This window comes from Podarcis filfolensis (genome assembly GCF_964270895.1).
Source record: "Podarcis filfolensis genome assembly, chromosome: 7".
Classification (NCBI taxonomy): Eukaryota; Metazoa; Chordata; class Lepidosauria; order Squamata; family Lacertidae; genus Podarcis; species Podarcis filfolensis.
Window position 1 is genome coordinate 28,697,939 of NC_139603.1, and position 12,100 is coordinate 28,710,038.

The 12,100-nt window shown below is 45.2% G+C and overlaps 1 protein-coding gene across 1 annotated transcript in view; it reads left to right on the top strand.

Annotated features, from left to right (window-relative positions):
* Window positions 1–3,183: 3,183 nt before the first annotated feature.
* The window catches only part of BMP6 (bone morphogenetic protein 6), an 89,120-nt gene continuing 80,203 nt past the window's right edge, over window positions 3,184–12,100 (top strand). Inside the window, exon 1 of the mRNA XM_083623927.1 lies at window positions 3,184–5,143. Within this exon, the coding sequence (XP_083480053.1) occupies window positions 4,486–5,143 (658 nt within the window). The 5' untranslated portion in view covers window positions 3,184–4,485. The remainder of the gene's footprint in view (window positions 5,144–12,100) is intronic.

Sequence of the window (12,100 nt, forward strand, 5' to 3'; positions counted from 1 at the left end):
ATGTTCCTCACATGGGTGTAGCTGCCCACCAATCAATAAAAATCAGTAAAAATACTTAACTAACTGAGGTTCCGCACCCTAACATAAAGCCTGCCCCCCCATATAAATCGTGGCTATGCCCATGGTTCCCCATCCCTACCTTAAAGGTGAACACATTAAAAAGAATTCTGTTTTTATAGGTGGCGAGAGAGAATCTTGTCTGAGCCATAATGTTTCGGTTTCCCTTAGACAAGCCCGTGTTTCCCAGGCTCAGTGCTGGCCTTTTCCCCTCTGTAACACGGGAGCTATAACAGTGCTGTGCCTTTGTATGGTTGTAAAAACGCTGAATAATACATTGGGCTGTGTGGTGGTTTTTTTGCAGCACTTAATTATGTAGTGCTCTAAGTAGCATTGTTTTTATTAAAACATGTACAATTTAATACACAACCCACTCTTTTTTTTATAGCTTGGATTGTTTGTCAGGCAAAACAAAAAGCAACTATGCCTGTTATCTTAAAGGATCTTTTGGAATGAACAAAGATTAACTGCTTAGTTTATAAAAAACAACAACAACCCTGTTCTAAGTTCATGGACTTCCTGTTAAAGTTACTCACAGGTTATTATACTTCCTGTTAACCACTCTCCTTGTGAAATAAGATACGTTGTTTTCGGTTTGAAGGCCTCCATAAATAAGTCGTGGAAGGGAGGAGGAAACACATGGGAGTATATAAACTTGCATCTGATCATCTGTGAACTTCTTTTCCATTACATGCTCGGCAGCCAGCAAGGGTACCTGTTCTTGTGACCCCTTTTCAAATGGACTTGGATCCTTAAGATCCATACAGATCCATTAAAAAAAAAAGCATAGTCACCGCCCCAATGTAAGTCAGTGTACTGACGTGGAAATTTAGGACGGCCACGTGTGAAGGAGGACAGGGCTGCTCTGCCCTTCGATAGCTGTATAGATGAGGGGGGAATTTCAGCAGATGCAACTTCTCTCTTGTAGCACTATGCTGTGAAGCAGCTATGTTGAACGTCCCATTGCTGCACATTTTGAGATGGTGAACTTAGGGCCCTCCCAGATTCTGTTTGGATGGCAACTCTCCTTAATTCCTGACCATGCTTGCTAGTACTTATGGGAGTCTGAGTCCATTTTCTGGAGGGCCACAGTTTTTTCCCACCCCTGCTTTAAAACCCCAGCTGCCTTCATCTGTTGCAGCTGGTTAGTTACCCTGTTTGCAATGGACAATTCTAAACAAGACCCACTGAACTTAAGAAAATTTATTCTGAAAAGCTGCATTCACTAAGTCATTCACTCCAAAGCAGCTTCAAGTAAGAACCTTTGTACAAAGTATGGCATAGGGTGGGAGGTTAAACTCGCTGTTAAAAAGGATGAGAGAATTTTTCAAGTTGAGGTTATCAAGTTTTTTATTTAAATAGAATCTATCTCGATCCAGATAAGTGTTTAGCTCAGCTGATATGGTATCAGGGGATAGGAGGAGTGGTGGATGAAGACAAGTTCATATCCTAAACCAAAGGTGGGGAAATCTGTGGCCTTCGAGATGTTTTTTGACTCCAGTTCTATTAGTCCCAGCCAGCACAGTCCATGGCTGAGGATAATCGGAGTTGTAGTCCAGTAGTATCAGGAGGAGGGGCAACAGGTTCCCCACCCCTGTGAAACTCTCTGGCTTCCATGGAGTTAGTGTGATCAGATTTTGTGGAAGCAAGACTTTGGAACAATTTCTAACGCAGTTCTCTAGTGAAAAGTGCCTTTTGCATACTCTTGGACTTCTTAGATAGGAGGTGTTTTATATTAGGGTGGTTTTTTTGGTGGTTTCTTTCTTTAGAAAGGGTAGAATTTGTTACAGAACGTTGTTAATTTACATCAGTTTTTTTTTAAAAAAAGTTCATGTCCCGCTCTTCCTACCGAAGGAGCTCAGGGTGGTGTTAAAACTTAATATCTAAACTTGGCACCTGCTTTCAGAAGAAGAAGGAGGAGGAGGAGGAGGAGGAGGAGGAGGAGGAGGAGGAGGAGGAGGAGGAGAGCTACTGTCCTGTGGAATAACAGGAAAAGAACTGATAATGGATATGACAACTGAGCCTGTAATGTGGTGGACATCTTCATTCTGAAACACAAGGCCAAGCAAATAAGGTTAGAATAGCTGCTGGTCTAAATAGTTTCTAGGTGGGTTTCCATATGCCCTCATTTCATAACAGAAAAGTCATGGGCATAAGCACACATGGATAGGGTGTAAATTATACTATTGTATGTGCCGTTACAAAGAGGCTTCATTCTGATCATCTGGAGATGAAGAGGACCATCCTGCTATTCCAAGTCCACCTTGCATATTCTCCAGAGTACTGGTCTTCAGCTGGTGGTGGGACCCACTAGCAGGTCGTGGCCTGATCCAAGGTGGGTTGCTACAAGAGTGCAAGTACATAGTAAATTATATATTTGACCATGCAGATATATAGTAAAATATTAATAAATTGGTCCCCAAATGCTTGTTTTGATTAAAAGTGGGTTCTGGGTCTGAAAAGGTTGGAAATACCTACTCTAGATAATGTTCCAGGCTCCCAAATGACCTTTACTTGCTTGTGAACCTTAGATTAGACAAACTGTAAGCATAGGTGTGCATGTAGCTGAGATGTGCCTGCCTTCTTTGAGGCCATTACAGAAACCCATGCTAGGGCACCTGATTGTATCCTTCAACTATGTTTCTAGGTTTAAGGAATGAGGCTTCCATGGCCACACCTACAGTAGAAGAGGGTTTTTTTGCTTTAAATAGCTCTTTGAAATCTGGAAGTCTGCACAGAGTTGTTCAGTGGAGTTCGCCTAGCGGATTTTAGGCCAATATATGATATACGATATCTTTATTGTCATTGTCCCATGTAGAACAATGAAATTGAAAAACCACATAAAACTACATAAAAACTACATAAAACATTCAAAAACCCCTAAAAACTCTGAACCCCATTTTAAAATACACTATACTATACAATACCACATGTGTTTCTTCAGAACTAAGCCATTATATTGGATAGGGAGGTACACAAAAGGAAAGCATGCACAGAATTAGCCTGTGCTTCAAGAATGGGATGGTATCTGAATAAGCTACCAATTCCTACACATAACTTAACTTCTGTTCCAAATTATCTCTCTCCTTTTGCCTCCCTGATCTCTCCCCCCCCTCCACTGCTTCCTTTTTTTCTCTTTCACCATAAGAAACATTAACAAATTTTAATACCCTGCAGAAACCTCGCTAGGAAAAAATAAAATAAAAATCCTCTCGCCTATGTTCCGTCGAAGGCATTATTTTATTGCAGCTTTCTCCAAGCTGGTGCCCTCCAGATGTTTCAAACAAGAGCCTATAGTCAGGTATGATAGGAAACGCATGGTCCAAACATCTGGATTTTATCCTGGAAGGGACTCTCCCCTTCCCCGCCCGCGCCAAACGCTTGAGAACCAATCTAATTCTTTAGCTCGGGGTCAGCAAGAAAATCAAATGCATTCCTCCCTCGTCCTTTGCACATGCATGTTTCCATTCCGGCGATGTCCTTTCTCTGTTTTAATCCTTATCCGCCTATATCTTATTCTGGGAAACAAGCAGAGAAGCCGAGCTCTGGAGTTTGCGGGAGGGAACGCCCCCTCCCGGGGAGGAGAGGCTTCGCCCATGACAGACAGGGACCCGGAGCCTCTTTAATCGTCGCCTCCGCTGCCCATCAAGGAGAGGAGGAGGCGGGCGCTTCCCTCGGCTGGGTCGTGGTACCTGCGAGCAACTTGCCGCCGCTCACATGAGTGACTCGAGGCTGCCCGAGCTGGCGAGAGGAGAGCGCGCGCAATTGGGATTGCCTTGAAAAGCGCCCTCAGGCTTTCGCGCAAGGCGAATTTGACAGGGAACCCGGCTGGGAATTGGGCTGCTTTGCTTTTTTAATTATTATTTTTGCAAGGAATTTGGTTCCTGGGGAGAAAGCAAGGACGTGGGAGGAACGCTTCTTTTCCCCATTTTTTTTTTTACTTTCGGCATTTTAGGTCGGGGTCCTTCTTTTTGGGTCCTTCCCACCCCTCGCCCAGCTCTGTCAAGAAGCGCGTCTTCTTTTCCTTGCCCGAATTGCGAGGGAATTTCTCTGGGAAACGGGGGCTTTGCTCTTTCCCCCGCTGCGCCGCTTTCCATTCTCACTTTGCTCTTCGACGCGCAAGCAAACGGCCGGCTGAGGAGAAAAAAGAACAGACGCCGGGCGAAACTGAGACCCGCTCGGCGGGCGCGGAACTTCCGCGAGCCTTTCTTCGCTTTATATAGAGGGGAATTCGCACCTGACCAGGGAGAGGAATGAGGTTAACGACTATAAAGGAGTCTCCCAACCCTCCCCGTCCCCTTTCAATGAATTAAGCCCCCGAGGGGGGTAGATAAAGCGAGGAGACTCAGGGCGCGCTCGAGAAGCGCTTGCGAGGGCGAAAAAGCGAGCAGGTTAGGCGAGGCGCGCGCGCGCGCGGGCGGAGGAGCGATGCCTGCGAGGCTGCGCTGGCTTTGGTGGTGGGCGCTGGTGTGCAGTAGCGGCTGCTGCTCGCCGCCGCCTGCGCTGCCTCTGCCGCCCGTCGCGGGGGCGCTGCTGGCGGGCGGCGGCGAGGGCGCCAGCAGAAGCCAAGAGCAGCCCCAGGCGCCAGTCTCCACCTCCTCGTCGTCGTCCCCGGCGGCGGGCTTCCTCTACCGGCGCCTCAAGTCTCACGAAAAGCGGGAGATGCAGAAGGAAATCCTCTCGGTGCTGGGCTTGCCGCACCGGCCCCGGCCGGCGCACGGCTTGGCGCGGCAAGAGGAGCAAGGAGCGGCTCCCCTGCCGCCGACGCACCACCAGCGGAGGCAGCAGCAGCAGCAACAGTTGGTGCCCCCTCCGGGCAGGCTGAACTCGGCGCCGCTCTTCATGCTGGATCTGTACAATACCCTGTCCAGCGAGGAGGAGGACGAAGAGGGGACGCAGCAGCAGCAGCAGCAGCGCACCAGCGGCCGGGAACCCCCGACGGCGCACCCGCTGCAGCGGAAAACGCTCCTCAGCCACCACCCGGGATCCTCCGGCGGCAGCGGCGGCGGCTCCCCAGCCTTGGCCACCTCGCAGGATAGCGCCTTCCTCAGCGACGCGGACATGGTCATGAGCTTCGTCAACCTGGGTGAGTGTGAGGAGGAGGAGGAGGAGGAAAGGGGTGGAGCCTTTGCGTAGCCCTCGCTAACACCTGGCGGCCTGTGCGCGTGTGGCGCGCGCGCGCTAGAAACTTGTCGTGCAAACAAGAAGTGCGCGCGTGGGGTGGGGTGGGGGTGCATTTATGGTTCTCGCTTACTCTATCTACCCCCGCCTTGCTTCTCTTCTCCTCCCTCTCTCTCTCTCTCTCTCTCTCTCTCTCTCTCTCTCTCGTTTTCTTGGAAAGTTGCATATCTCGGTTTATCGTCGCGCCAAAAAAGTGCCACCCACATGCAACCGCCCCTCGCCAATTTCACGTACTAAATGAGCTCCCAAATCTTAAGTCGCATAGTTGAGTTGCGTTCAGATGACATGATTTGCATGCCATTTTATGAAGTTGGCAGGTGCATACGAAGCCCGAGAAGCGATCTTACTGGAGCATGGGTGCAGCCAGGATTTATGTGGAGTGGGGAGGGGGGGGGAACAAGACACCCATCTGTCATCATCCTCTGTCTGGCAGATTCGGAATGAAATGTCTCAACAAGAGTTGCTTTAAATTACTTTTCTTTTGGCCCCAGGTGCTCAGAAAAACCTGTCAAAATCTTTCTACGGTTTTTACTTTTAGTCAAGGTTTTATTTATTTATTCACTTGATGGGGGGGCAACTGCCCCCCTGGCTACGCCCATTTACTGAATTATTGCCAGCCTCTCTGCATGTATGTATGTACCTACGTATGTAGATGTGTGTGTCTCTGTGTGTGTACCCATCTCTTGGGATGGTGGAAGTGTCTAAAAAGCACATTTGGGTGTGCAGGCCAAACAGCCAATTTGGTAGTTATGATTGGACCACTCAAAAGCAGCAGGAGCCTTTCAGCTCTCCATCTGTACAATCAATATTAATTGATTAAAGCAGGCATAGGCAAACTAGGTCCTCCAGATGTTTTGGGACTACAACTCCCATCATCCCTCGCTAACAGAACCAGTGGTCAAGGATGATGGGAATTGTAGTCTCAAAACATCGGGAGGGCTGAGTTTGCCCACGCCTGGATTAAAGCCTCCTCTCATATCAGAGGAGCTTTTAGCTGTATGGGACATAAACAAATATTTTGAATACCTCAAAAGTTTCCTGATTCCATACATTGGAAATTTACTTACATGTAAAAGATCCTGGGTTCAGTCCCTGGTATCAAAGATTCACATAAGCCCAGGAACATCTCTGCTTTAGAGAGCTGCTGATGACTAGAGTAAGCTCTGGGCTAGATGGAGTAGTGGTTGTGGCATATGAAATCACACCTATTGGGTGCAACATAAATAAAGGGCTTGTTTCTACAATCCAGTGAAGTTATATTGTTAATTTGGTTGGCACCCATCTGTTTTAGGAGACAACGGAGGAGCGCTCCTTTGGGGGTGAAGTCCAACCATTAAATTGGCCATTGTTAATTCAGAATTGTGCTAATAAGGACTTTGAATAGCATCATGTACTTTGCACAGTTTCGTTGCTGCACATCCCTTGCTCATTAGTCACCTCAAGTAGCCACTGACTGTCCCCAGGCTTTCACTACTTTTGTGGATGGGATTCAGTCACATACCAGCAGAATCAACTTACACAATTAAAGTGAATCTGGTGCTCTTGTGCCACAAACACACTTCCAAAATAATTGAACTTTTTGCAATAAGGAAAGTGATGAGAAAATGCTCTGGAAAGTATGGTGTAACAGTTGATTGACACTGCATCTCTCTGCAGACAAATCTGAATGCATGCTCAATAAATAGGTCATCTGGAAGAGATCGCTGTCTATGCCTATTGCAGAACATATGGTACTGACCATGGTACTGTTTCCATATGTCTTTGGCTGGCTTAGGATAGCTGACTCTAAGTATGATACCAGAGGTCTGTTTCCTTCAAACATACATTGCATTTAGGTCATGAGCATGTATGCCCATCCAATACTGAAAACAAACCCAAAGGCTTGTTCACTGGAATAAGCACCTGTGCAGTGATGAAACACTTAGCGTTGTATGCAATTCAGTTGTACTCAGAGTAAACCCATTAAAATTAACTTCAGTTCAAGCCTTTCTTAATTTCAAGCCTTTCTTAATTTCACTGAACCTCTTGGGCTTGCCGATCAGAAGGTTGGTGGTTCAAATCCCCATGACGGAATGAGCTCCCGTTGCTCTGTCCCAGCTCCTGCTAACCTAGCAGTTCGAAAGCACACCAGTGCAAGTAGATAAATAGGTACTGCTGCGGTGGGAAGGTAAATGGTGTTTCTGTGCACTCTGGTGTCCGTCACGGTGTTCCATTGTGCTAGAAGCAGTTTAGTCATGCTGGCCACATGACTCAGAAATCTGTCTGTGGACAAACGCCGGCTCCCTTGGCCTGAACATGAGATGAGCGCCGCAATGCCATAGTCGCCTTTGACTGGACTTAACCGTCCAGGGGTCCTTTACCCCCCCTTAATTTCAGTCATCTATTTTCTGAGTAGGACTAACATTGGCTACAACTCTTCAGCTAAAAACTTATACATAGGACTAAGATCCATTGAACTTAGTGGAACTTCCTTCTGAATAAACTTGCATAGTATTGCTCTTGTTAATCCCTTGCATTTTCTTGGAGGGTTGATGAGTGCCACCTATAACATTAACCTCTGCTTCTTTGAACAAACGAAGCTGATTTATACTGCTACAGGTTTGGGGTAGCAATAGATGCTGTTTCGGGGTCCCTGGTAGCAGAGGCATAGGAAGGGGGTGCAGGGGGGTGCGGTCTGCCTTGGGTGTCATGACTGACACCCAGGGTGCCCGACAGCAGCAGCTCTTCTGACCTGGCGGCAGAGAGCAGCCATCCTCAGCTGTGGCAGGGTGTGTGTCTGACCCAGCTGTGGAGAGCAGGAGGAGAGTGAGCAACAGCTTCCCCACCCCTCTCCTACCCTGAACTGTGGCGCGTGGGAGGGCACCCTCTGCGCCCCGCCCCCCTTTGCGGCTGCCTGGTAGCCGTTTGATTTTCTAATGGTAATATCAGTGTTTGCCAGAAGAGGACTGCAGAAAATGGTTAATATCAGTTGGACATATTCTCTTTTGTTGTGGAACGGGCCTTTACCGATACTTAGCCATCTATTTAGTTATGCAGTGTGCTGCCAGAGAAACAAAATAGCTGAAGACGCTTCTGGAAGGGGGCATTTCTTTTTCCTGCCCCCACTTCCTTGGCTGGAGGTGATGTCTAGTCACTCAGAGACTCTTTCTCTGTGCATGTTTGTGTGAATGTGTGTGTGCAATACAGTAGTACCTTGGTTCTCAAACGCCTTGGTTCCCAAATGCCAAAAACCCACAAGTAAGTGTTTCGGTTTGCGAAGGTTTTTCGGAAGCCGAACGTCTGACACAACTTCCACTTGATTGCAGGAAGCCTCTGCAGCCAATTGGAAGTTGCACCTTGGTTTTTGAACATTTCGGAAATCAAACGGACTTCTGGAACGGATTAAGTTTGGCACTTTCGTTTTTGCCATTTATTTTGCGTTTTTGTTTTTGAGGCTTTTTCGGTTAATTTGTTTTTGTGACTGTGTGAAACCCAGTTCAGCTACTGACTGATTTATTGTGTGACTGCAGAAATGGATAAAAGCCCCCCATCCAAATAATGACTTTCATCAGTGCAGGTAAGAAAAAATAATAATTTTAATTTTTATCATCTACAATACTGTCTTACTTATTTTATAGTACAGTACATTGATTATTGCTTTCATTTTGTGGATCAATGGCTTCGTTAGATAGTAAAATTCATGTTAAATTGCTGTTTTAGGGGTTGTTTTTAAAAGTCTGGAACGGATTAATCCGTTTTGCATTACTTTCTATGGGAAAGCGCACCTTGGTTTTCGAACGCTTTGGTTTTGGAACAGACTTCCGGAACAGATTAAGTTTGAGAACCAAGGTACCACTGTAATATCAGATCACTGTTCCATCTTGCCCAGCCATGTCTCTCCTGACCCTAGGTTTCAAGCAGGTATACTGCCCAAAATCCTTTTCATGCCAGGAATTGAACCTGATACCTCCAGCATGTAAAACACATTCTCTACTACCAAAATTATGACCTCTTTCCAGATGTCCTATCTTCCTAGGTAAACCACGTGCCAGCATATTCCAGAGCATTTTATACTTTCCAGTCCCTTAATTTATGTTGGATATTAAAAGCACTAAAAACTTCAGCGGCTGTGAGTTTGTGTGGTTAAAGTCTGACATACCGTCTAGGAAAACAGGGTCTGTCTTTTCCTGTGTATGGATGGACGCAGGTTAGCAACTCGTTCCCCAAATACCCCTCCCAAATGCACATAATTCCTCTGATCCCTTGTGAGTTGCTTCTTGGTGTATATGCTGATAAAAGGCATCGCTAGGTGCAGACACAAACATTAAATGTAATAAAATAAAAAAAGCCACCCCTTTTCTGATTTAGGAAAGGGAGGTACTTAAAGCCCTTACAGAACATGCTGATTTTCCTCTTCAACTATTTATTATCGGAAAGAGCTTACTACTTGCTCCCCCCCCCCCAAAAAAGTGGCAGTTACTTAGGGCTTGTCCACACTGTCTGCTTGGCCCATGCTTTCTAAGAACGAGTCTGAACAGTTTTCCCCTTGCCTGCTCCTTTTCTAAGGAAAACCTGTTCTTTAGCAGGAGAAAACCAGAGTTGCCATTTGCTTCAATTGAGCACAGAAGAGCAGTTTTCCTGGAGGGAAGAAGCAGTAAGTGAAGAGGAAGTGTGGCTAAACCTTAAGAGCTAGTTTAAATATTGCAGATAAGTGAAACAAAACCAAACCAGAAGCACACATAACTTGTGTTGTGCAGAAGCAAATACTTTAAAAGATGCCATGCGTACGTTGAGCAGATATATCTGGGGCCCATGGGCTGGGGAAAAGCTTTGGTGAACCCTGTGTTGTGTGCAGAGCATTTTGGTGAGACGATTTCAAAAGACGAATTGTGCTTTGATAGTTGGGTGTAATGGTCTCCTATGAGTACAATGAATGTTTGCAAGGCGATGTAAAGACTTAGGTGGAATCTACACACATATAAAAACCGGTCTGAAAATACTTTTTTAAAAAGTGTTTTTAAAAATACACGGAATTTTCCATAAGGCTCACCATCGCCATCTAGCATCACATTGTATATTGCACTTAAAACGTTTTATTTGCAGCTGTGTAGCTCAGTCCTAAGCTGCAGTGTTCCTGCAATTCTAGGCTACACAGCATGGATGTGCTCAGTGTTCACATCTCATTCTTGTCCCTCTTAGTCAATGTGAAGTGGTGCAGGACCACAAATGACTGTACAGTCTGCACGAACTTCAGAGTTGTTTAGGTTGTGTGTGTGTAAGTACATGGTCTTGCTATAAATGCACTTCATCCTTCTGGTAGTCCATTAACACAGAGAATGAGGGAAAGCCCATAAAAATTGTTTCCAGCTATAGGGAATGTGCTTAACTTGGATGAAAGTACATTGCACAATTGTGATTCTTATCTTAGAGAATAATGCAGAATGGATGAGAATTATCTTTTCTCTCTTCTCCAAGGAATACTGACTGACAGCTGGAATGCAGTAGAAAGATGAGTACAGAAGAATAAAGTATTAAAGCAGGCTTGATTAAAATGTTGATAGTTCTTTTTTAAAAAAGATGATGGCATTTGAAGAGTATTTTTGGAACTGAAATATTATGCCATTTGAGAGGGGGGAATAATGAAAATGAACTTCAGCATGCACAATGAAATTCTGAGATCGTGAGAGAATTTTGGTATGTTGAGTTCATTGTGGATTTAATATATATATATATATATATATATATATATATATATATATATATATATGTAGATGTTTTGATAAATGATGTTGATCATTAAGCTAAGCAGTAGAACTACGATAACTATGCAGGAAATGGTTTCTTTAATGATTGCGCTGTTGAAATACCCTGCTGAACATTTTTCATGTTTTCAGTTCTAGTCCAACGATATGTTTACATCAATTTTCAAAACACTCCCAGTTGGCAACAGAAGTATGGGAACCAGAATGAACACTTTGCTAAGACATATTTTAAAAGAAGTCTGGTTAATTAATTTCATTAAATTATATTGGATAAGTTTCTTCAAAAGAACCTAAACAGTAGAGACTGCATTTTGCTATATGGAATCTTAAGCCCCCCACCCCTCCCCAAATTTACACACTAAAAGCAGGCAAGATGTTTCATTGTATCCTAACCTAGTTGTATCCTAACCTGCTGATGGTGGTGGCATCTATATGTAAGGCAAACTCCTCCATTTCAGATTTTGTGGGGAAGGAAACTTCACTGGGGGAAGAACCGTAGAAAGATTCAAAGGACTGAATCTTTCATAAAGGAAATCCTTTAATGAAGGATATTCTTTCCTAGAGGATAAAGCTAACAGTGGCTACTAACCATGATGATTATGCAATAATAATAATAATAATAATAATAATAATAATAATAATAATGATAATAATTTGTTATTTATACCCTGCCCATCTGGCTGGGTTTCCTCAGCTACTCTGGGCAGCTCCCAATAGAATATTAAAAACACCAAACATAAAAAACTTCCCTAAACAGGGTTGCCTTCAGATGTCATATAGTTCTTTATTTCTTTGACATCTGGTGGGAGGGCGTTCCACAGCTTGGGCGCCACTGCTGAGAAGGCTATCTACCTGGTCCTACCTCTTCTGTAAACTGGGCAGCCCAGGACCTCCATGCACCTCAGGGAGGTCACTTCATTGCTGCTAATGCAGCAATTTGTCATGGGGCAGGAGTCAGCTTTGCTTGCTGAACAGCAGCCTGAAGGGGGAGAAGGCAGAGTGACTCCACCTGCAGCTGATCAGCCTTCAGGGACACAGTGGAGAAGGCACTGATGAGAACCAGCTGGCTTCGGCCTTCTTAAGCAGAGCTTCCAGCAGCAGTCAGATGCTGGTAACCACGC